The 24,452-nt window shown below is 40.3% G+C and overlaps 1 protein-coding gene across 4 annotated transcripts in view; it reads left to right on the forward strand.

Moving 5' to 3' along the window:
• LOC143283101 (protein MFI-like) overlaps window positions 1–20,790 on the forward strand; it is a 32,609-nt gene extending 11,819 nt beyond the window's left edge. For all 4 annotated transcript variants that reach the window (XM_076589196.1, XM_076589199.1, XM_076589197.1 and 1 more), the window contains 8 exons: window positions 237–486; window positions 1,324–1,470; window positions 2,918–3,077; window positions 3,543–3,676; window positions 6,062–6,126; window positions 13,788–13,958; window positions 15,952–16,007; window positions 20,527–20,790. In XM_076589196.1, coding sequence (XP_076445311.1) covers window positions 237–486; window positions 1,324–1,470; window positions 2,918–3,077; window positions 3,543–3,676; window positions 6,062–6,126; window positions 13,788–13,958; window positions 15,952–16,007; window positions 20,527–20,669 — 1,126 coding nt within the window. In that variant the 3' untranslated portion in view covers window positions 20,670–20,790. The remainder of the gene's footprint in view (window positions 1–236; window positions 487–1,323; window positions 1,471–2,917; window positions 3,078–3,542; window positions 3,677–6,061; window positions 6,127–13,787; window positions 13,959–15,951; window positions 16,008–20,526) is intronic.
• Window positions 20,791–24,452: the final 3,662 nt, after the last annotated feature.

Here is a 24,452-nt window from a genome sequence, read left to right on the forward strand (position 1 = left end):
AAATAAAATGTGCAAAATGATTAAAGTCGTGGCAGGGATCAGTGCCTAATAACCGTAACTCTGTCATTGCAGATTCACAGAGTACTGTGCCAACAGAATTCAGACCTGGCGGCTGACCGGTGCTTAATAACCGTAACTCCTATCATTGCAGACTGACAGAGTACTGTGCATACAGAATTCAGATCTGGTGGCTGATGAAGCATCGGTGCCTAATAACCGTAACTCTATCATGGCAGACTTACGGAGTACTGCGCGTACAGAATTCAGTCCTGGTGGCTGATGAAGCATCACCGGTTCATGTGGCGGCGCTTTGCCGAGCGCCTGGCAGAGCTGCAGAAGAAACAGGCCCTGGAGTCAGCAGCGGTGATGGAGGCCATGATACAGGAGGCACACAAGAAGCAGGGTCAGCAGAGGAAGAAACGCGAGGAGCCGCTGACAGAGAGGGAGGCCGCCATTTCCATACAGCGAGCTTGGAGAAGGCATATTGTCAGTATTTTATATGCCTTTCTATTTTTCTTTCTTTCTTTTTATACATATTGTAAGTTTTTTTTCATTTATTCATTTGTTATTTAGTTAGTCAGTTAGTTCACCTTTTAGAAGGATAAGGTTTTTACTGAGGTATTCTGTATTCGATACGGCGTGCTTGGAGAAGGCATATTGTCAATATTTCTTTTTTCCTGTTCTTCTTTCCTTATTTTTTGCATATTGTAATTTTTTTTTTCTGTATTTATTCATTTGTTGTCTGTCTATCTATCTATCTATCTATTCATCTATTTCACCTTTCAGAAGGGTAAGGTTTTTAATGAGGTATTCTGTAACCCATCGTTAGATAAAATCATAATTATGAGGAACAATCTGTTTATTTATCTGGCCATCATTTTATTTATTTTACCTAACAGAAGAGGATGCAGACCCAACCTTATCTTTTGGGTTATGTGACAAAAAAGTGTAAGAAAACAGTTTCCAGTTTTTTTTCTTCTTTCTTTTTGTTTCCAACTCAGATTTTAACCAGTTTTGGGGGATTCATACGGAATTGTTTCATGTTGTTTACTGCTCACAAACAGCAGCAGCCATCCCAGAGATGACAATTAAGGGTTAGTGAAAACTGTGCTGTGCTTTAAAAAAAAAGCCTCATCAGTTCAGATTTGATTTAAAGATTCTGCAGATTTGTTAAAAACAACAACAAACAAAAACAACAACAACAACAAACAAAAAACAACAAAAAAACCCCACCACCAAAAAACCCTAACAGGTCTTTAACCCTGAAATAGCCTCTTGGCAGGTGACTGGGTTACAAGCGGCATGAACTGATTTCTGTCACAGGATATACAGGTGTACCGCTATTACCGAGACCTGATCAATTTCAAAACCCGCGGCAACCCAGCAGTCATGCTGCGATGCATCAACCCCAATGAAGCCAAGTTACTGGACCCGGCATCAGGGACATCAGTTAGATTTCGACTGGCTGGGGTAAGCGGCTGTACCTGTGTAGACACCAATACAGTATGTCTCTCCTTACCTCCACAGTAGGATCATCACTGATGTAATATATACCCATGAATAAATGTACACACATTATGTGCTGACATGTGTGCGTGCATATAGGACTATACATATGCATGTGTGTGCAAGAAAAACATTGAGATCACATAGATTTTACTGGGTGCAACAGCTGACTGGTTAAAGCATTGGGTCCTAGGTTCAAATCCCAGTATTGGTACCTGGTGGGTTTAAAGGTGGAGATTTTTCTGATCTCAGCATGTGCAGACCTAGTGCCTGGACCCCCTTTATGTGAAAATGAAAGCAGAAAAATATGCACATTAAATATCCTGTAATCCATGTCAGCATTTGGTGGGTTATGGAAACAAGAATATACCTAGCATGCATATCCCCCCCCCCCCGACCCCCCTAAAAAGTATGGCTTTTGACTTGATGGGGTAAACATGGTCATGTATCCAAAATCCCACTTTTAATCTAAACTCCCACTTGTACATGCAAGTGAACATAGGAGATTCAGTCACAAACACAGAAAAAACAACAGCAAAGATGTAAAGTGGAATTAGTTTTATAAGATTAATTAACCAACATTGATTCAAAGGTGGTGCACATACAACAATGTTTTTACAGGTCTCCAAAACATATATATTTATAGCCTAGGTGTTTTTGTAAAGGCCACATACCCTGCCCAGAATTTGCTTAGTTTATCATGTCTTATCATTCCAGGGAGTAAAAATTCAGGGAAAGTGAAGGATGAACGGAGTGTGCTGACACTTTATTTTATTTTGCAGAGATTTTTCAATGTGACCACATTGAACGGTCAACATATGTCATTGCCAGAGGGAAAAAAATCTTTCCACTTGTACTGGTTTCTCTCTAACTCATTTGATTTTGAGAACCTACAGGTGTTTCAGGCCTGATAAGAGTGCTTCGCATTTGACTGGGCTGTAAGCAACATGACTTTTGTATTGTATTGTATTATATTGTATTGTACTGTATTGTATTGTATTGTATTACTAATTTTGTTGCAGCAGATATCTCTGTGTGTAATTCAGGCTGTTCTCCCCAGGGAGAGCTCATCGCTACACTGAGAGCGCCACCCTTTTTATTTTTTATTTTTTTTCTGCCTTCAATTTTATTTGTTAGCCTATCAAAGTGGATTTCTTTTCTAAAGAATTTTGCCAGGGACAACCCTTTTGTTGCTATGGGTTCTTTTACATGTGCTAAGAGCATGCTGCATGTGGGACCTTGGTTTAATCATCTCATCCAAATGACCAGCATCCAGACCACCACTCAAAGTCTAGCGGAGGGGGAGAAAATACTGGCAACTGTGGGATTTGATTCAGCATGCTCAGATTCTCTGGCTTCCTAGGCGGATGCGTTACCACTAGGCTATCACTGCACCAACAATTTTTCACAGGATCGTTTCCCGCCGAACATCTACTACAAGATCTTCACGCACCGCCCAGTGCAGGACATGTGTGCCAACAGCCCCAAGGACTACACAAAACCTCAGGCCAAGCAGCTCAACGTGCGGCACAGGCATAACAATGTGGCCAGGATACCTCCACAGGAAGATGGTCAGTGGTGTGTGTGTGTGTGTGTGTGTGTTTTGTGTGTGTGTGTGTGTGTTTTGTGTGTGTGTGTGTGTGTGTTTCTGACCATATTTGTATGCATGCCTGTCCATGTGTGCAAATGTGTGTGGTACATACATACCTGTGTGTGTTATCAGCTTTATGTGTTTATAGTCATATATGTTAAATGTCTGTGTGTATGAAATGGAGTGAGAAGATGCACAAGTGTGTATGATTGTTTGTGAAGCACATTTTTTTCTGTACACAGTTGACCACTCATCACTTTCAGTAAATCATACAAAAGAAAACAATTTCCATTCAGTGAACTGCAGTATTCAAATCTACTCAAAAACACCATTTTGATGAAACACATCAGTATTTCTTGTGAAATTGATTTAAAAAGAGTGTTGGTGTCCTTAATGTGCTGCGACCTTCCCCCCACACCCCACCCCCACCTCCCTCTGTGAACAGACAAGGCAGGGTGGTATCAGCGCATTGAAAACAATGGCTGGCGTTTGGTGTCCGACCGCCTGATTCATCACATCATGAACGACCCCATCACATGGGAAACCTCCAAGAAGACGTACCAGTTTGATCACAGCAAGGTGAAGGCTGTTCATTGTGCTTCACTCTGTAAAACAAGGGAGCGCATGTTGTGCACGCACACACATACACAGACACACACACTCACACACACTTAAAAAGTAGCTTTTGTTTATAGTTAAAAACAATGAAGGCCTTCCTTCCTTTTCTTTTACCTTGCCTACCCCACCACCATCTGCACCATTTCAGTGGCTACTCCATCATCTGCACCATTTCAGTGGCTACCTCATGGTCTGCACCATTTCAGTGGCTACCCCATCATCATCTGCACCATTTCAGTGGCTACCACACCACCATCTGCACCATTTCAGTGGCTACCCCATCATCTGCACCATTTCAGTGGCTCTCCCACCATCATCTGCACCATTTCAGTGGCTATCCCATCATCATCTGCACCATTTCAGTGGCTACCCCATCATCATCTGCACCATTTCAGTGGCTACCCCATCATCATCTGCACCATTTCAGTGGCTACCCCACCATCATCTGCACCATTTCAGTGGCTACTCCATCATCTGCACCATTTCAGTGGCTACCTCATCATCATCTGCACCATTTCAGTGGCTACCCCATGATCTGCACCATTTCAGTGGCTACCCCATCATCATCTGCACCATTTCAGTGGCTACCCCATCATCTGCACCATTTCAGTGGCTACCTCATCATCATCTGCACCATTTCAGTGGCTACCTCATCATCATCTGCACCATTTCAGTGGCTACCCCACCATCATCTGCACCATTTCAGTGGCTACCCCATCATCATCTGCACCATTTCAGTAGCTACACCATCATCTGCACAATTTCAGTGGCTACCCCATCATCATCTGCACCATTTCAGCGGCTACCCCACCATCTGCACCATTTCAGTGGCTACTCCATCATCTGCACAATTTCAGTGGCTACCACACCATCATCTGCACCATTTCAGTGGCTACACCATCATCTGCACAATTTCAGTGGCTACTCCATCATCTGCACAATTTCAGTGGCTACCACACCATCATCTGCACCATTTCAGTGGCTACCCCATCATCATCTGCACAATTTCAGTGGCTACCCCATCATCATCTGCACCATTTCAGTGGCTACTCCATCATCTGCACCATTTCAGTGGCTACCCCATCATCATCTGCACCATTTCAGTGGCTACCCCACCATCATCTGCACCATTTCAGTGGCTACCCCATCATCTGCACCATTTCAGTGGCTACCCCACCATCATCTGCACCATTTCAGTGGCTACCCCACCATCATCTGCACCATTTCAGTGGCTACCCCACCATCATCTGCACCATTTCAGTGGCTACCCCACCATCATCTGCACCATTTCAGTGGCTACCTCATCATCATCTGCACCATTTCAGTGGCTACCCCACCATCATCTGCACCATTTCAGTGGCTACCCCATCATCTGCACCATTTCAGTGGCTACCCCACCATCATCTGCACCATTTCAGTGGCTCTCCCACCATCATCTGCACAATTTCAGTGGCTACCCCATCATCATCTGCACCATTTCACGTGGCTACCCCACCATCTGCACCATTTCAGTGGCTACCCCATCATCATCTGCACCATTTCAGTGGCTACCACACCATCTGCACCATTTCAGTGGCTACCACACCACCATCTGCACCATTTCAGTGGCTACCCCATCATCTGCACCATTTCAGTGGCTACCCCATCATCTGCACCATTTCAGTGGCTACTCCATCATCATCTGCACCATTTCAGTGGCTACCCCATCATCTGCACCATTTCAGTGGCTACCCCACCATCATCTGCACCGTTTCAGTGGCTACCCCATCATCTGCACCATTTCAGTGGCTACTCCATCATCATCTGCACCATTTCAGTGGCTACCCCATCATCTGCACCATTTCAGTGGCTACCCCATCGTCATCTGCACTATTTCAGTGGTTTTGTTTTGTTTTGTAATGGTAGTCTTTCTTGTTGCCATTTGGAAGAGGCTTGAGTATTTTAACTTCTTTTCCTGATCATTTTCATCAGTGAAAAGATTGAACTCCAGGACTGTAAAACTTGATGAACCTCCAGTCATTGGGATCAGTTTTGGTGGGAGCAGAGACAGCATGCTGCAGACATACACACCTCTTTGGTTTGAAGGTTTGATATTAAATGTTCCCCTGACTGGCAAACAGGAATTTTAAAGTCATGGCAACATTATTCATATTTTTCAACAGAAAAGGAATATTTCCTGACTGCCAGACACACAAAATGTAATAAACTAGTCTGCTGCAGCAATTGTTCCAGTTCCTCTGTTGGTGAGGAATTGCTGCAACAAATTGTGCAGGAAGTAATGTATACTTATATATTTATATGTAATCACATAATTCTTATTTAATATTCCTGTTTTCTCTCTTTCAGTTAAAAAGGAAACAGGATGTGGAAAAGGAAAAGAAGACCAAAAAGATTGAGTGGATGAAGAAAATGTAAGTACATATGTGGATATCTATGTGGATATCTTTAATTTTTATACTGGGCTGACAGAAAAAATAGGCAAGATAGTGCCTGTTTCTATTTCGCCTGCCTGGATCCACTCGATCCACTGTCTAGGGATGGAGTTCACCAAAGCATTGTACTGGAACAACGTATTAGCTCTGTGTTGTCCGATTAAATCCTGAACCTCTGCAAGTGATAGCAGTCTGTTTTCATTGGGATGAATCATGTCTCTTATTTGTTCGATGCCATGAGCAATCCAACTTTGAAACAATAGCACATTGTTTTTATATTTTAATAGGGAATTATTGAACAGCAACTGTAAATGAAAATTGTTACATTTAACCTCAGATAGCCCTGTTAAAGTTTTATTATCTAAGTAGGTGACCCATACATCTTTCTAAAAATCATTATTAAGCAACTCAATATTTAGATCTCTACTTCTGCAATTCATATAGAAGGCATTATCCTGCTTTGCAAGCATCTGTAAATGCCATCTTGGTATTAAAGCCCAGTTTTCCTCATCTGCAGCATCAGAAAGCTTGCCAACCCATTGTAGATTTAGATATTCTTGAAAGTGTAGCACATTTATCATATGAATACCTCCTTTATCTATGCTAGCTTCCATTACCTTTCTTTTAACCTTTTCAAATGCTTTTTTTTAATTATTATATTTCTTCTTCCACAGAAATCTATAAAATAAAAAAAAGTGTTTATTTTGTTTAACTCTTTCCAGACGAAGGAATGCTCACGCATTCCTACACAAAACGTATTCGGTTTCGGACGAAGGAATGGAATAGCATTCTCCGAAAGTAAAATTCCATCATGCGCTGTACACGTGATTTTGTGATTAGCCAAGCAGAGTGCGCTATTCTGGGTCACTCCACAATCGAACAGTATGATTGGTTAATATGGGATGTGTGGCCTGTCTCGCACACACGCTGACAAAGTCACTGACCGGTCGTCTGCTCGCGTGCCAGCCTGTTAGCAAAGCAGCCTCTTCTCAGAATGTTGTGAAGCGAACAAGGCAGTGACGGCAATGCTTTAGGGTTGCCGAAGTACTTGAAATGCTACAGAAAGAAGGGTCGGACATTGAAGAGGTGGATGATGACGAAGAAGAAAGCGAAATTAATGCAGAAAGCGAGCATGGGTATGGTGATTCGGGGTGAAAAATTGGCAGTATTTTCTACATATGGCAAAACTGTAAAAATAAGATGAGAAATTTGATTTTTTTACATGTAATAGCTCAACACGTAATAAACCAGTTCTGAAAGTTTCATTTTCTTACACAGTATTTTGTATTTTTTGTAATTTTTTTCCTAACCCTTACAAATGGGCCGTTTGTGGGGAAAAGCAAGGGAGAAAACTTGTCGTCCCGAGTGAGTTAACACTGTCTTTGGAAGACCAACAGATTGCATGACATGAAGAAATTGACTCAGTAGGAATGTCTGTTATTATAACTTTACCTAAAATGCTGAGGTCACACTTACTCCATTCTTTAACTAAGTGGTTCACTTTAGTGATCCTATGTGTCCAGTTTTCTTCAATGTCCCTAGCCATCTTATCACTTTGAAAATATATACCAAGAGTCTTAATTTTCTTTGTTACTGTAAACGGAAGGTCTAGGTCCACTATATTTTTACCCATGTGTAAAGCTTTTGTTTTTTGCACATTAAGCTTTAAACCAGATACTTTTTGGAATAGATAGAAAATTTCTCTTGATTTATTCATGTCATCTTTATTCTTTAGAAATAATGTTGTGTCATCAGCGATTTCTTTTATCTTTATATAAATATCTTGGCTCTGTTTAGAAAATGGGGCCCTAATGCCCTTTATAGAACTATTCTTTATTTTAACAGCTAGTAACTCGACTGCCAAGACAAAAGCTAGTGGAGAAAATGGACACCCTTGCCTTATCCCGCATAACACGCTGAAGGGCTCTGACACCCATCCGCCATGACTTATTGAACTGTATTATTCATTAAAACAGATACCCAGTTTTGAAAGTTGGCTCCGAAACCAAAGATTTCAAAGGCATGCAACAGAAAACTCTTCAATATCGAGTCAGAGGCTTTACAAAAGTCAACTGCCAGTGAATACCCAGTTCCATTATTCTGATTTAAGTAATTAATTACATCATCCATTGTTCTAATAATCGTTGCAATATTTCTAACTTTAATGTAGCCTACTTGGTCATTATTTACTAATTTCTTAATAACTTTACTTAATCTTTCTGCTAGTAGTTTGGCTAGTATCATATAGTCAGAATTCGTTAGCGTTATTGGTCTCCAGTTCGTTAGTTTGTCTCTGTCAAGCTCGTTTCCCTTATGCAACAGTGTAATTATACCTTGTTTTTGTGTATATGATAACTCCCCTCTAACAAATGATTCAGTGAAAGATTTTACCAGAGCTGTCCCTATTTTATTCCAGAAAAATTTTAAACATTCTATGGTTAACCAGTCACTCCCAGGAGCTGAGCCATTCTTCATCTTTTTTAATGCATTTGTTAATTCCTCTGGTTTAACTGTACCTTCACATGAAGCTGCTTCAGCTTCTTCCAGTTGTGGGAAATTTTCATTTTCCAGAAAGGAATCTGTGGCTTCTTTTTCATCATCTGCTTCATGTGACTTACTATATAGATTTTTGTAAAATAAAACCTGCTCTTCTAGAATTTTACATTGATCTGTGATAATTTCACCTGAGTCTTGTTATGACCTTTTTCTTTCCTCTGGCCTTTTCTAAATTAAAGAAGTACTTTGTGTTTCTTTCCCCCTCTTCAATCCATTTTATTCTTCCTCTGACTTGTGCTCCTTTTGTTTTAGTTGCTAGCTGTAGATCTACCCTTTGTTTTACATTCACATACTTAGCTTGTATCTCTTGGTCTGTAGGATGATCAACCATCTGCTTCTCTATTTCCGAAAGTTCTAGCTGTAATCTGTGTTGTTCATTTCGTATTCTATTTGCTTGCATTTTACCATAATTGCTACATAAATTTCTAATTTCGATTTTGCATACCTCCCACCTGTTCAGGTATGACCTAGTGTCTGTGGGGTCGTTTAATTGCCTGTCTAATATTTCATTCATTTTCTGAACAAATGTAACATCGTTTAACTCACTCGGGACGACAAGTTTTCTCCCTTGCTTTTCCCCACAGACGGCCCATTTGTAAGGGTTAGGAAAAAAATTACAAAAAATACAAAATACTGTATAAGAAAATGAAACTTTCAGAACTGGTTTATTACGTGTTGAGCTATTACATGTAAAAAAAAATCAAATTTCTCATCTTATTTTTACAGTTTTGCCATATGTAGAAAATACTGCCAATTTTTCATCCCGAATCGCCATACCCATGCTCGCTTTCTGCATTAAATTCGCTTTCTTCTTCGTCATCATCCACCTCTTCAATGTCCGACCATTCAGTTTGTAGCATTTCAAGTACTTCGGCAACCCTAAAACATTGCCGTCACTGCCTTGTTCGCTTCACAACATTCCGAGAAGAGGCCACTTTGCTAACAGGCTGGCACGTGAGCAGACGACCGGTCAGTGACTTTGTCAGCGTGTGTGCGAGACAGGCCACACATCTCATATTAACCAATCATACTGTTCGATTGTGGAGTGACCCAGAATAGTGCACTCTGCTTGGCTAATCACAAAATCACATGTACAGCGCATGATGGAATTTTACTTTCGGAGAATGTTATTCCATTCCTTCGTCCGAAACCGAATACGTTTTGTGTAGGAATGCGTGAGCATTCCTTCGTCCGGAAAGAGTTAAGTAACTGTTGTTAAACTTCCAGTACCCTGGACCACAAGAAAATTCACTGCTATTAAATTCTACCACTACTGCTTTATGATCTGAACTAACAAAATCTGCATGTTCACATGAAACACAGTAATTAATCATTTCCTCTGATAAAAAGCAGTAATCTAGGCATCTAGCAACAAAGGGATTTGAACAATACCAAGTAAAAACTTTTTCTTTCTGGTGGAATGTCCTCCATATATTAGTAAGCTGTAATGAATTTCTCATGTCAGTAAAAGCTTGAACTTCTGTGTCGTGATGTGGGTGGCCTGAGATGGTGTCAACATCATTGCTGAGAACACAATTGAAATCCCCAGCGACAAGAAAATTATGTTCACTAAATTCATTAAGCGTTTCTTGTAAAGTGTTAAAGAAGGATATCTTATCAGCTGAATTGTAAGGAGCGTACACATATGCTAACTTAAACTCATAATTATCGAGCACTACTGACACAAGTAATATTCTGTGTTGAACCAATTCCAAACTAACTTGACCTTCAAAGTGTTTAGCTACCAAAATTATTTCCCCATGACTTCGATTTGTACCCTCGTTAAAGAACATTACCCCACCCCATTCTTTATCCCATGTTATAGCGTCATTTACTGTTATGTGAGCCTCTTGCAAGCAAACTATATCACCTTTTTTACTTTTTAGTTGTTTAAACAATGAATTTCTTTTAAGTTTATTTTTCAGCCCTCTGGCATTCAACAAACATATTCGTACCTTATCCATACTACTTTAATATTCTTATGGTTAACCATCGTACAGTCTGGGTGCCTGAGCATAATTCAAAATCATGATTGATATAACATTGCCAGGTACGTTATCCAGGTCAGCCCATAGAGTGCCATTTCAGCCTCAGGTTTTACCTCCCTTACTACCAGACACAGGGCCAGCATGACGGCCAGAATGGCCAGCATTACACTTCTGCTGCTTCCCCTTCCCTGTCACCTCCTTGGGGCTGGCGCCCTCCTTGGAACGAGGCCGCTTGAGAGTTGCTGACCTCTTTGACAGGGGGGACTTGAGCTGCAGGGAAGCACCAAGAACTGCCTGGCGTTCTCTGGGTCGACCCCTCGGCTTTTCTCTGCAACTGTCATTCTGCTCTTCACTCTCGCTCTCATTCACTCCGTCGCTTGTCGTTACAACCTCATTCACCATTTCATTTTCACTCTCTTTCACACCCCCATCAACAGTTGCACCCTCACTCACAGTCACATCCTCGCCCGCATTCACACCCTCACTTTCACTGGTTCTGTTAGTGATGTTTGATGTTTCCAATTGACACTTCGGATCCCCTCTTTTGTGGCCTGACTGTTTGCATGCTCGGCATACAATGTCTTTATCACAGGTTGATGCATGGTGATTTTCTTCAAGGCATCTTGAACAAATAACTGTTTTTTTTGCGGCCTGTTTCTGCTCTCTGTGAAATATTTTCAGCATCTTTTCTAGGGGTACAGGCGGAACTGTTATGAAAACAAAATGTCTGCCTGTCAGAAAGCGGGTCAATTTGTTGTCCATGTCTCTCGCTCTTTCGGCCTTTATTGAGGAGTGCAATTCGCACCCAGATTTCAGAAGGGAGTGTTCCACTTCCGAGTCCACTACAGATATTGGCACATTATCGATCCATACTTTTGTAGAAGGCTTTTCTTCACCAGTGTCATCTTTTAGAATAAATGGATTTGTGTTGCGCAACTGGAGCACAGTTCCTCTTACCCTTATGCCTTGCAGTAAGAGTCGCGTCCGAGCCTCTTGTGTCGATGGATAAATCCTCCAGAGCCCGTTGATCTCCTGTGCTCCCACCACCGGCCCATGTCCAGCCGCTCTTTCTCCAGCCAAACAAATCTCGAGCACGGTTGGCCGCGTCCGTAAGCCGTCAGGAATGTCTCTTGTCTTTGCAAAGACTAGGTTGACTCCGACCAACATTCTCAGTTCAGGTGCAAACACCTCACGTCAGTAAACAAAGCTTAACTGTGTACTGCAGTGAAGAGGGAAGATAACAGTTAGAGGTTGCAGCGAAGTGAGACGAAAAAACGGCTAAGTCCAAAAAATCACTCACTTCGTCAGCATTCGGTGCGTGACACACACACATGAATAGTTTATCAGCTTTGAACTGTGCTTAACAATTTACTTCTTGTCAACCTGGCTGAAACTGCAATGTTTCAGTTTCATTGGGTGGGTGGTTCTGCAGGCTACTACTTATTCCTCACTTTTACTATTGATTTTTAGTTTTTTACTTCTAATTAACATTTACATCCTATTAAATGTCATTTAGCCCAAATTACATAACAGCTACAAGTAATTAAGCAAGTGTAGATATTCAGTTTCACTCTCTCTCTCATACACACACACAAATTGACAATGAGATGCAGCCAGCCCTAGTTTTCTTCACATCAAAGATTCATACCTGGATGAATCCAGATCCAATCTTTTTCTTGTTCATCCTAATCATAAGATTGGAATATCTTTAGGTGTTAACTGAAACTGATATCCGAGTGGACAAAATGACAAAATTTGGAACATGATTCCATTTCTTTGCAGCAATCATTGTTGAGGTGTTAAGTCACCTAGTAATGTGGCACATCAAAGATGGAGACAGCACCATCAGTGCTTTCATTTCCAGTTCTTAAGCAACTGATAACAATTCAGTTTAAAAAATCTGTCAGCCCTTCTGTTCTGACTACCATCTTTGTGGCAAATGTGGTTCTTGAATTGCTGGTAGTGTATGTGTGCATGTTTGTGTGTGGTATGTTTTTGTACTTGAATGCATGCATGTAGATGTATCCATGTATTGCCTGCCTGTATTGCAGCCTGTCTGGGAGGTGTGACTGTCAATCTGTGTTGCTCTCTTTATCGTACCCAGAAACATTTGAACCAGATAGGAAAAGCTCTGCCCCTCCCCACAGTGCAATGAAACAACAATTACAGGAACAAATTTTCACCTTAGGCAACGATTGTCAGTGTGACAGGTACAAACAGGGCATGTTTCACTATTTAGAACGGATATCACTGTTCAAACAGGGCAGGAGACAGTGAAAGGTACATGCCGGGCAGGTCACTGTGACAGGTACAAACTGTGACAGGTACAAACTGTGACAGGTACAAACAAGGCACATCACTATGAGAGGTACAAACATGGCATGTCACTGTGACAGGTACAAACAGGGCAGGTCACTTTGACAGGTACAAACAGGGCACTTCACTGTGACAGATACAAACAGGGCACATCATTGTGACAGGTACAAACACAACAGGTGACTGTGACAGATACAAACAGGGCACATCACTGTGACAGGTACAAACACGGCAGGTCACTGTGACAGGTACAAACAGGGCACTTCACTGTGACAGGTACAAACAGGGCACATCACTGTGACAGATACAAACACAACAGGTGACTGTGACAGGTACAAACACGGCAGGTAACTGACAGGTACAAACACTGACAGGTACGAACAGGGCACATCACTGTGACAGGTACAAACACAACAGGTGACTGTGACAGGTACAAACACGGCAGGTAACTGACAGGTACAAACACTGACAGGTACGAACAGGGCACATCACTGTGACAGGTACAAACACAACAGGTGACTGTGACAGGTACGAACAGAGCACGTCACTGTGACAGGTACAAACACAACAGGTGACTGTGACAGGTACGAACAGGGCACATCACTGTGACAGGTACAAACACAACAGGTGACTGTGACAGGTACGAACAGAGCACGTCACTGTGACAGGTACAAACACAACAGGTGACTGTGACAGGTACAAGCACGGCAGGTGACTGTGACAGGTACAAGCACGGCAGGTGACTGTGACAGGTACAAGCACGGCAGGTGACTGTGACAGGTACAAACAGGGCATGTTGCGGGCGCGTGCGGACGACGTGGAGACAGTACAGCTGATTGAAGGGGCGGCGGCTGGCATGATGGCCACGGTGGACAGCCAGGGACCTGAGGCCCTGGAGGACTGGGAGGTGGATGAACTGCTCGACTGGACCACCTCCCTCAACTTTGATGAGTGAGTGTTGTTGTGTGGGGTCCTAGTTCACTGTCCGACAGAGTGCACATATTGTGTAAAGTGTCCCAAAGAGTGTGTAATCCTATGTGTGAAGTCCTGTTTCAAAGACCCAAAGAGTGCGTATTGTTGTGTAAAGTCCTGTTTCAAAGACCCAAAGAGTGCGTATTGTTGTGTAAAGTCCTGTTTCAGTGACCCAAAGAGTGCGTATTGTTGTGTAAAGTCCTGTTTCAGTGACCCAAAGAGTGCGTATTGTTGTGTAAAGTCCCGTTTCAGTGACCCAAAGAGTGCGTATTGTTGTGTAAAGTCCTGTTTCAAAGACCCAAAGAGTGCGTATTGTTGTGTAAAGTCCTGTTTCAGTGACCCAAAGAGTGCGTATTGTTGTGTAAAGTCCTGTTTCAGTGACCCAAAGAGTGCATATCACTGTGTGAAATCCTATGTGTGAAGTCCTGTTTCAGTGACCCAAAGAGTGCGTAGTGTGTATCGTTGTGTGAAGTCCTATGTGTGAAATCCTATCTCAGTGACCCAAAGTGTGCATATGGTTGTGTTAAGACCTATTTCAGTGTCCAAAAGAGTGTGCATTGTAGGTTAAAATCCTAGTTTAGTGTCCTAATATTTCAGTGTCCCACAGAGTGCATATCATTGCGTGAAGTCCTGTTTCAGAGTCCTATAGAGTGCGCATTGTTGTGTAAAGTCCTATTTCAGTGTCCTAAAGAGTATGTTTCAGAGTGCAAAGTCCTATTTCAATGACCCAAAGAGTGTGCATTGTTGTGTAAAGTCCTATTTCAGTGACCTAAAGAGTGTGTTTCAGAGTGCAAAGTCCTATTTCAATGACCCAAAGAGTGCGCATTGTTGTGCAAAGTCCTATTTCAGTGTCCCAACGAGTCTGCATTATTGTGTGAAGTCCTATTTCAGTGTCCAAAATTCAGGGACCAATTGTAAAAGAAATTTTTTGTGCATAGATGATGATGTTGTAACACATTTTCAGTTCTGTTTGTTTTGTTTGACAGCAAGATTATGCACACAAAAAAGAAGAAAAAAAGAAAAGAAAAAAGTGGACGATTTTGGGTGTGTCAAATTTTGTGGAAATGTCAGTTGTGGGCCCTTAAAATTTGTTTAGGTAGGGATCCACACAGGATGTTTGGATGGAGGGAATTTCTGAGGAATTCTAACTTTGTAGACAGGGCAAAAAGTGACAGTGAGTATGACATAATCATTATTGAAGAAAACATTAACATATTTTCCTGAAACTGTGGAATAACAGGTCATTAGGTAAACAAGAAAGATTGTCATGGGAAAATATAATCGGACTGTGTGATTGTCTGGCATGAACAGAGGTATACATATGCACAGTTGTATATTACCCTCTATTGGGTATTAGTTTGTGTGTGTATGCTTGCATATGTGTGTTGTTATGCATGTGTTTGTGTGTGTTTGTGTGTGTGTGTGTGTTGTGCGTGCGCACACATGCCAACAAGCATGAATGTATCATTCCAGCACCTTGCTTTCCAACATGAAGTCAAAAGCAAAATGAATTTCTCTCTCTCTCTGTTCCCTCCTCTCTGCCCCATTCAGTTTCAGTGGAGGAAGATGGCAGAATGGTTAAGACACTCATCTGCCAGTACAGAGTCTGTGAGGGTCTGGGTTTGAATCCTGCTCTCGCTCTTTCTCTGAAGTTTGACTGGAAAATCGAACTGAGTGTATGACAGTAAACCAAGGTCCAATGTGCAGCACACACTTTACACACTGAAAAAGAACCCATGGCAATGAGAGTGTTGTCCTCTGGCAAAATTCTATAGAAGAAATCCACTCTGATAGGTACACAAATATATACGCATGCACTCAAGGCCTGACTAAGCGCATTGGGTTATGCTGCTGGTCAGGCATCTGCCTAGCTGATGTGGTGTAGTATGTATGGATTTGTCCGAGTGCAGTGACACCTTCCTGAGGAACTGAAATTGAAAACTGAAACTGCCATGATGTTGTGGACTTGCAGATACTTCAGCACATGGAAAGACCTGGCTACCAGTGCTGCGGCGGACAATCAGCTGGGTGAGTCTGAACACCTTAAGTTTGTCTGCAGTATTGTGACCTTTGCTTGCTTATGGTGCATACAAGTGAGTGAATGTGTGTATGTGTGTGCGTGTGTGAGTGCATGCATATGTATCATGTGTATGTATGCATGCATGTATGTATACGTGTGCGCATGCGTGTGTGTGTGTGTGTGTGCATGTGTGTGCGTGTCCATGCATATATATGTATGTGTGTGTGTGTGTGTGTGTGTGTGTGTGTGCGCGCGCGCGCTTTTGCTTGTTTGTGTGTGTGTGTGCTTTTGCTTGCTTGTTTGTTTGTGTGTGTGTGTGTGTGTGTGTGTGTGTGTGTGTGTGTGTGTGTGTACATGCATGTGTGTGTAAGTGTGTATGTGTGTGCATGTGTATGTCTGTATGCATATAACTGTGTGCACAACAGAACATTCTACTCTTATTCTATCAGAGTACCTGGTTCTATAAGTTCCTCAGGTATGAATTGGTGCACCTGTTTATTGATTGTTTGCAGTATTGGGTTCAATTTCTAAAAAGCATAAATACACTGACTTCACATTTATATTTTATTAAGCATTTGCATGTTCTTTTCTTTTCTTTTTTCTTTGGTTTGCATAATGTTAGAATTTAATTTTTCATATTTTATATTTTCATATGTTCAAACTTTCACGTTTTAATGATATTCTAACAATTTACCATAGAGGCATAACATCTTAAGGAACTGAGATGGCATGTACAGAAAATTGATTAGTGATGCTTTTTAATATGTGATTATATCTCTTGTTTTATTAAAAGTATGTTGAGAATCCCCTTAAGATTATTCTGCATATCTGCGATATTCAGCACTGACAGATAAAATGCAAGCACTTGAAAAGCAAAGATAACTGCAGTTTACTTCACCACACTTTCAAAATACAACACAGGAATCAGCTGTCTGCCTGGCACAAGTGAGATGTTACCCAAACTCAGCTTTAAATAGAATAATTTAGTTTTGTTCATCTATTTAAACGAAATACGTTCCCCATGTATCATTCAATGACTGCATCAAAATTATAGGATGATTGTCCTAACACATTTCTTAGAAAGTATATGTTTCTTATGCATGCATTCACTGGTACATTTTTGTATCAAATTTAAAGTTGAGATTAAATTTTTAATCTGTATGTTAACATTTTTTTCTTATTTATTTTTGTTTTGGTTGAAGCTCTTTGACAGTAAAATCATTATATCTTCTTCTTCGTTCAGGAGTTGCAACTCCCACGTTCACTCGTATGTACACGAAAGGCTTTTTACGTGAATGACCATTTTTACCCTGCCAAGTAGGCAGCCATACTCTGTTTTTGGGGGTGTGCATGCTGGGTATGTTCTTGTTTCCATAACCCACCAAACTCTGACATGGATTTGATCTTATGCTTGTGTATACACACGAAGGGGGTTCAAGCACTGGCAGGTCTGCACATGTTGCCCTGAGAGATCAGAAAAATCTCTACCCTTTACCCACAAGGTGCTGTCACCGAGATTTAAACCTGGGGCCCTCAGATTGAAAGTGCAACGCTTTAACCACTCGGCTATTGTGCCAATCATTATTATATGATATAGTAGTGAAGAATGTTCACTTTCACCCACACAAAATATAATTAAATATATATTATATGCATGTTGAACAAGAACAAGAACAAGAACAAAACTTTAATCTCCAGGCCTCTGGCCCCTAGAAAGAGGTCAAAAGTACACAATATGGTGATCACGCAGCGACAACAAAATGTAAAATACGTACTAACTTAAACCTGTAGAACGAAAGTGCTTCTTGTGCATAGTAAATTAATTCTAACTTTTCATCATTGTTGTCACAGAATTCCTGTCATATCTTCAGTGCATTAAATATATAAACGCAGAGTTTACGAATACTGTAAACAGAACCATTCTTCAACAAGTGAACATACCATTGACCTTCAGAGTTCAGATGTTTTTGCCGCAGGTTATTGTAAAGGACACAATTGTTTATAAAATGGTTTTCATTTTCGACCACATTACAACATTTACATGGGTAATCTGAATTACATTTGAATGTTCTCCTAAAAAATGACCCATTTATTGGGAGCAAACCAAGCCTTAATTTTACCAAACAGTCCCTAAAACACTTTTTATCCACAAACTCAAAATATTGCTCACACTGAAAACCAGTTTTAAACAGTCTGTAGTTATGATATATATCTTTACACATTACTGACTCGTCCCACTCTTGCATAAATATATCTTTCACTCTTTGCTTAAATAATGACAAAAAAGTTTGCTCACAACCAACACCTTGTTGCAACCAGACATATCCAAACCCAAGTCTAAATAAAGTATTTTTTACTAAAGACACCCAGCATTCTTTTTCCCCCCTTCATCTAGGTTAAACAGCATCAAATATGCCTGTCTGGGTAATCGGGGCACATTCATATTCAGCAACCTTAACCAGTACTTGATACACCTTGTTGCACTATTTATATACAGTGGATAACCGTATTCACCATATGCAAACTTGTTTGGTACTCGTAAGTGGTATGTTCAAAAAACGTTTACATGCAAAGGAATGAACCTTCTCAATATTATCAAGTCTGTTAAGACCCCACATCTCAGAAGCGTACAAAAGAATGGTTGTACCTGATCATCAAATATTTTGAAAAAACATCCTTTGGAAATATCATTCAGCTTCGTTATATATTTTATACAGTCAATGCATGCATGTTTGCCTTTTGCTGCTAAAACCCCTACTCCTTTGTTTATACTCATTTTTGTTGTAAAAACACACCCTAGATAATTATATTCATTCACTACTTCTAGAGCATTTCCATCGAGATTCTACTTTTCATATCCTCCCAAAAAGCCACCTTTTCGAAAAACCATCACTCTAGTCTTGTCAGTATTTACATTCAAGAAGAGTGTTTTACATGCATTATTCAGAATATTAATTTGATTTTGCAGACCAATCGCAGTGTTAGATAGCAGTACAATATCATCTGCGAACAGAAGAATGAACAACTCTAATAAATCAGGCAAAAACTGAATTCCATGAATACCACTGATTTCAACTGCTGATGCAATTTTGTTAACAAACAACAAAAACAATATAGGGCTTAACATACAACCTTGCCTTAGGCCAACGGGACAATAAAAAAAAACTCTAACTTGTCTTCAATACGTACGCAAGATGCAACACATTTATACATAGCAATGATAGCATTAATAAATCACCCCTTTATACCTTTCTGAATCAAAATATCAAACAAAGACTGACATTGCACAGAGTCAAATGCTTTTCTCAGATCAATAAAACAGGTGTAAAACTTACGTACCTTCTTTGATAAAGATTTCTCAATAACTGCGTTCAAAGTAAAAATATGATCTGTTGTGGCATAACCACGCCTGAATCCAGCCTGTAACTCTGTTAGCATATCATTTTCTTCAGCCCATTTGACAAGTTTTCCGTTTAGCACAGATGTATAACATTTGCTAATAAGACTGAGCAAAGACACGCCCCTATAGTTGTCTGTTGAACTACTATCTCCCTTTTTAAAAACTGGAACAATTATTGTCCTCGCCCATTCATCTGGAAACGTGTCCCTATCAAACAGAATGTTAAACAGTTTTGTTAAAAAATGTACAGCAATATTATCAGCTGATTTTAATGTTGAGAGAGAGAGAGAATTCTAATATGTCTTTGTCTCAATTGCTATTGGTGTAAATGTTGGGGCAGCTGACAGCTTTATCAAATACAACAGTTAACGAAATAGTACTCTGTTCTTTGGTGCCACTTTACCGTGTTCAGTTCAGTAAAGACCCACCTTTTCCCCTCCTGAATAATTCTCAACAGCTCATCCCTTTCCAGTATGAACTAAATGACTATTAATGAGTGAGTGAGTTTTGATAGTTTCAGAATTTGTTGGTTGTATTTTTGATTGTGTACTATTTACGATTGCATGCTATGACTTGTGTGTGTGCGTGCGTGTGTACTTGTGTGTATTGTGGGTGTGAATGTGTGGGTTAGGGGGTTGAGAGGAGATGAATAATTTTTGATGATGTTTGGTATCTTGTGTTCAATTATTCCTTTTTGATATTTACATTCTGTTTGTAAACGCCTAGGGTTATTTTCAAGATTAGGCGTAAATGCTCATGATAATAATGATAATAATAATGATGATAACAATAAAGAATCAGATCCCGTTCAACAAAGTATTCAATGACATAAAAACTCTGGTTGATAATTTTCACTTTGTTAGCCTTGTAGGTATGTTGTAAACATGCACACCCTCACAATACACACACTAATACACTTGTTTCCATGGCAGCACTGCCTTGCAGAGAAACAGAAAGCTTCCCTCTAAATTACCACACAACTCTCCCCACTCCCTCTCCTTCTTCTGTATTTACATACAATTTTAAATTGATACCATTCAAATGTATAAATACTTCAATTAGACGTCAACAATCAACGTAATGAGTGACGTGACATGAAGAAGAATCCTTTCCTCCCTTTCTTGCAGAGAAAACCATGAGTCTTGGCACCAGCAAATCAGACCCCTATGAACTGACCGTGTCCACCGCACCTTCCCGGTTCCAGTCCACCCGCCAGTCCCGCCACACCACCGCCACCCTCACCAGTGGCTCCATACACATCAAGACATAGGTCTTTGCCAATTTCTAAAATTCTACGGTGGCACTATCCTCCTTCAGTCCAGCAACTTCACTAACTAAACAAACTCTTAAATTGCAGGGCCTTATTTTAGGAATGTTCTTCCAACCCCCCCCCCCCCATTTTTTGGTGTGTTTTTTTTTAAGGATATTTATTCACTTGTAAACGAATGCTTGAAATCAAAGGTTATTGAGTGCTGAGCTTACAGTCAAAATGTGACTTTGAATCACAGACATCTGACATGAAAACTGTTTTTTGCTGCCCATCTTAAAATGTCCTTGTTGTGTTGGTGTCAGTGTATTGTTAAGACAGGTCCTCTCCCCGTAAGTTTCTTGTGATGGTTATCTCTTTGTCTGCTGTCTTTTGTGACAGAAATAAGGTTTTCGTGAATTCTGCAACACATGGAAAAAAAAGTTTTCTTCACAGGGAAACATTAGTAAAGAAGTCGGTGGAAATTCAAACAAGTTTGAATGCCAGTAAAAAAGTCGGTGGAAATTCAAACAAGTTTGAATGCTTGTTCCTGTAATTCTCATCAGTTCAGTGGAAAATCAGTGTATATGAGCATTATGGTATCATGAAGCATAATCCTACATTTTTTCCCCCATAAAACATGCACTTTTTGTTTTACCACAGCACAGAAATAACTTTTTGTACTTAGTGGGTTTTCTGTGGTACACAGATGCACTTATATCAAAATACAGAAAGAAACTCTGTGTGTGTGTGTGTGTGTGTGTGTGTGTGTGTGTGTGTGTGTGTGTGTGTGTGTGTGTGTGTGTGTTATGATGTTGAATATGTTTGGGTTTTTTGTAATCCTTCAAATATACCTGTTGATCATGATGTGATGGAATAATAAATCTTCATCTTGTGTTTGGAAGTGTTTGTGTTCTGTTTTGAAATTGTACAACAAGCAAAACAAAACATGACTTTCAAATGAACTGAAATTTTACATGAAATAAAGTATGACTTGCAACAACCAATCGTTCTCTCTTTGTAATGCATGCAAGGGCAAAATAAAACAAAACTAAACAAACTATACAAATAATTGTGATGGATTTGGGTCAGTTATTTGCTGGAGTTCATTAAACAATAGTTAGTGAAAAGCTTTTACATGAAAAGGAAATGAAAACACATGTTGTTAGCGGGGGTGGAAGAGTGAGATTGGCTTTTTGGGTGACAGTAAAATTTTGGACATACCCATGAGTTGCAATAAAATTGCATTAGTGTCTGGGTTTGGTTACATGCAAGCACATCATCTTGTTTGTGGAAGCTTTACATTTACTGACTGAGGGATGCTGAAGTGTTGGCTTCAGGTTTTCATCAACGCACCTTGAAAAAAATGTTGGCATCACAATGACAATGAGTATGAATGATTAACCTTTTCAGTGCCAAGCCTATCTTATGCTCATTGACAATATTTGCCAAGGTATGTTTTGGTAATGGAGGATTAAAAAAAAGAAAGAAAAAAAAATCTTGCATGCAATTGCAAACCACTAATAGAAATTATCTTCAACCCATATTTTTCTGAAAGGAAATTTAACGTAGGATCCAATTATGAAATTTTCACATGAATTTAATGATTTTGTGACAGGAAAATTCCTAAAATGATGTGGATGTAATTTTCCGTCCTGGGTCACCTTTCTTTTGCACACTTGAAGAGGACATTAATTTCCGTCCTGGGGCACTCAAGGGGTTACCAAATAAATAAATATTTATCTTAATATGAAAGAAAAAAAAATCTATTGAATTTAACAGATCTGCAGGAAGGTGAGAAACCAAAGTATATTCTGCATTAAAGATGCTTTCAAGTGTTAATGAATGGCATAATCACGAAGAATAACACATGATAGCGTATCAACAGTGTGGATGTGAGAACTTTTTTCTGCATCAATTCAGTGGCATTACCTCCACACCATTCATCCCAAGTCCCCCTGACCTCTATTACATGGCTGAACCAATCAGCTTCATCCACTGCAGTCCCAGTGCCAAAGGGAGCTAGGCTAGGTTACCAACAGGCCACACACCACAGCAGACCCTGCACTGCTGCTCAGTCACTTTGAGGTGTTCTGTGGTGCCTGTTCTGGTTCAAAATACACCAGGTACTTCCTACCAAGTCCCCCACTGATGAAAATGATCACTTAGTTGTGGAGCCAGACTGAGCGACAGTCTCTCGGGAATAGAGACTAAGTGGAATTCAGAATTGAGGTCACTTGCATGTGTATGAATGTTGTAGGTATGTTGTACATATGCATGGGCACCAATGGATCACCACTGGGTCACTCCACACAAAGCTTCGTACTAATTCACCCTTCATTAAACTTTTGTATTTGATAATAAAAAAACACAAATGGTAACCAGCGTTTTTAAAATGCTGCATCTCTACCGCTGTTGTAAAAGTATACTGTTCCATTGCAGGATCATCAAAATAGAGAGGAAAACAGACACAGCACACCAGAACCAGAGATTCACATGACCAACAATTAAAATAATCACCTCATCAACAAGAGCACTCACAGCCTGTACATTCAAACAATCAGCTGTGCACTGTCTGTTTAAGCCTGTGCACTCAAACAAGCAGCTGTCTGCCTAAGTCTTACAGAAAATTGTCTCTTCCACATTCACTGATAAAGCACCACAGGAGACACTCAAGAGTTGCAGCATGGATGAAAATGGGTCAAAGCTTTCCTTGCCTCTTTGCAAGCCTTATATTGGAACACAACTTCAGCCAGTACCAGGGATCTATGCTGGCCTATAACAAGCACTTGTCAACAATAATATTAGCTGTCTGCTGCCTGTTCCAATGAAATCCTCTTCATTTAACTTGTTTCAAACCAGCTCCCATCCAACTCTCCACCAGACCTATATCTCATTTTCTTTTGTTTGTTTCTTAAATATCACCACAACATGCATTCAACCCATTAGCAGTGCCAGCTGGCCAGTTCTACAAACCCATGCTCTTTTCTATCATCACATGTCACTACTCGTCCAATAATTATCCACTAACCCAGCCATAGAAATAGCACATCATTGCCTGGGTTTATGAGACCATGACATCAAACTTGTTTTGTCATAATGAACTAGATTATAATCATCAATCACACTAATTCACAGCTTCTCAGTGATAAGCTGAAAATCTTTGGGTCCAAGCTAGGTCAATTTCACCCCAATTCTACAGGGTCCAAGTCTACCTTCAGGTCATTCAAAAACAACACATTAAGTGATTAACAGTTCTATGTTGCTGCTTACGTACACACATAAAGGTACATAGTCATCATATCTTCCAGTCATAATCATTCATGTTTCTATGAAGCAGACAATCCTAGTCTCACATATGTGATTTTCACCAGGTTTTTTTGACAGATACCAACACCCAAAAACAAAGTGGTAACAGTGGTTTTAATCAAATAAATCCCTAAATTCATGAAGATAATCTGAGCTGCTCTGAGGGAACCAGCCATTATGTTATTCTATTCTACCATGATTAACACAAAAAAAACCCACATGTAAAAAGCCATTTATTAACATATATCCAGACCATGAAGGATAAACTAACAGACTAAACAAATGACAGTTGCTCCTTTAATGTTCATGATTATCACTAAAAAGTTGTCAAAGAAGAGTGATTTAGCATATTCATTTCAAGAACTGCAGAAGAGTGCTTTAGGGATTAGGGGTGGGGGAAGAAATATGATATCGACAGGAAGGTAAAGGGCAGAGATGTAAAAGAACAAGAGAGAGGGCAGAGGAAAATTGTGGAGCAGAATTTTCAGAAGAGGGGAT

Source organism: Babylonia areolata, chromosome 6 (genome assembly GCF_041734735.1).
Source record: "Babylonia areolata isolate BAREFJ2019XMU chromosome 6, ASM4173473v1, whole genome shotgun sequence".
Classification (NCBI taxonomy): domain Eukaryota; kingdom Metazoa; phylum Mollusca; class Gastropoda; order Neogastropoda; family Buccinidae; genus Babylonia; species Babylonia areolata.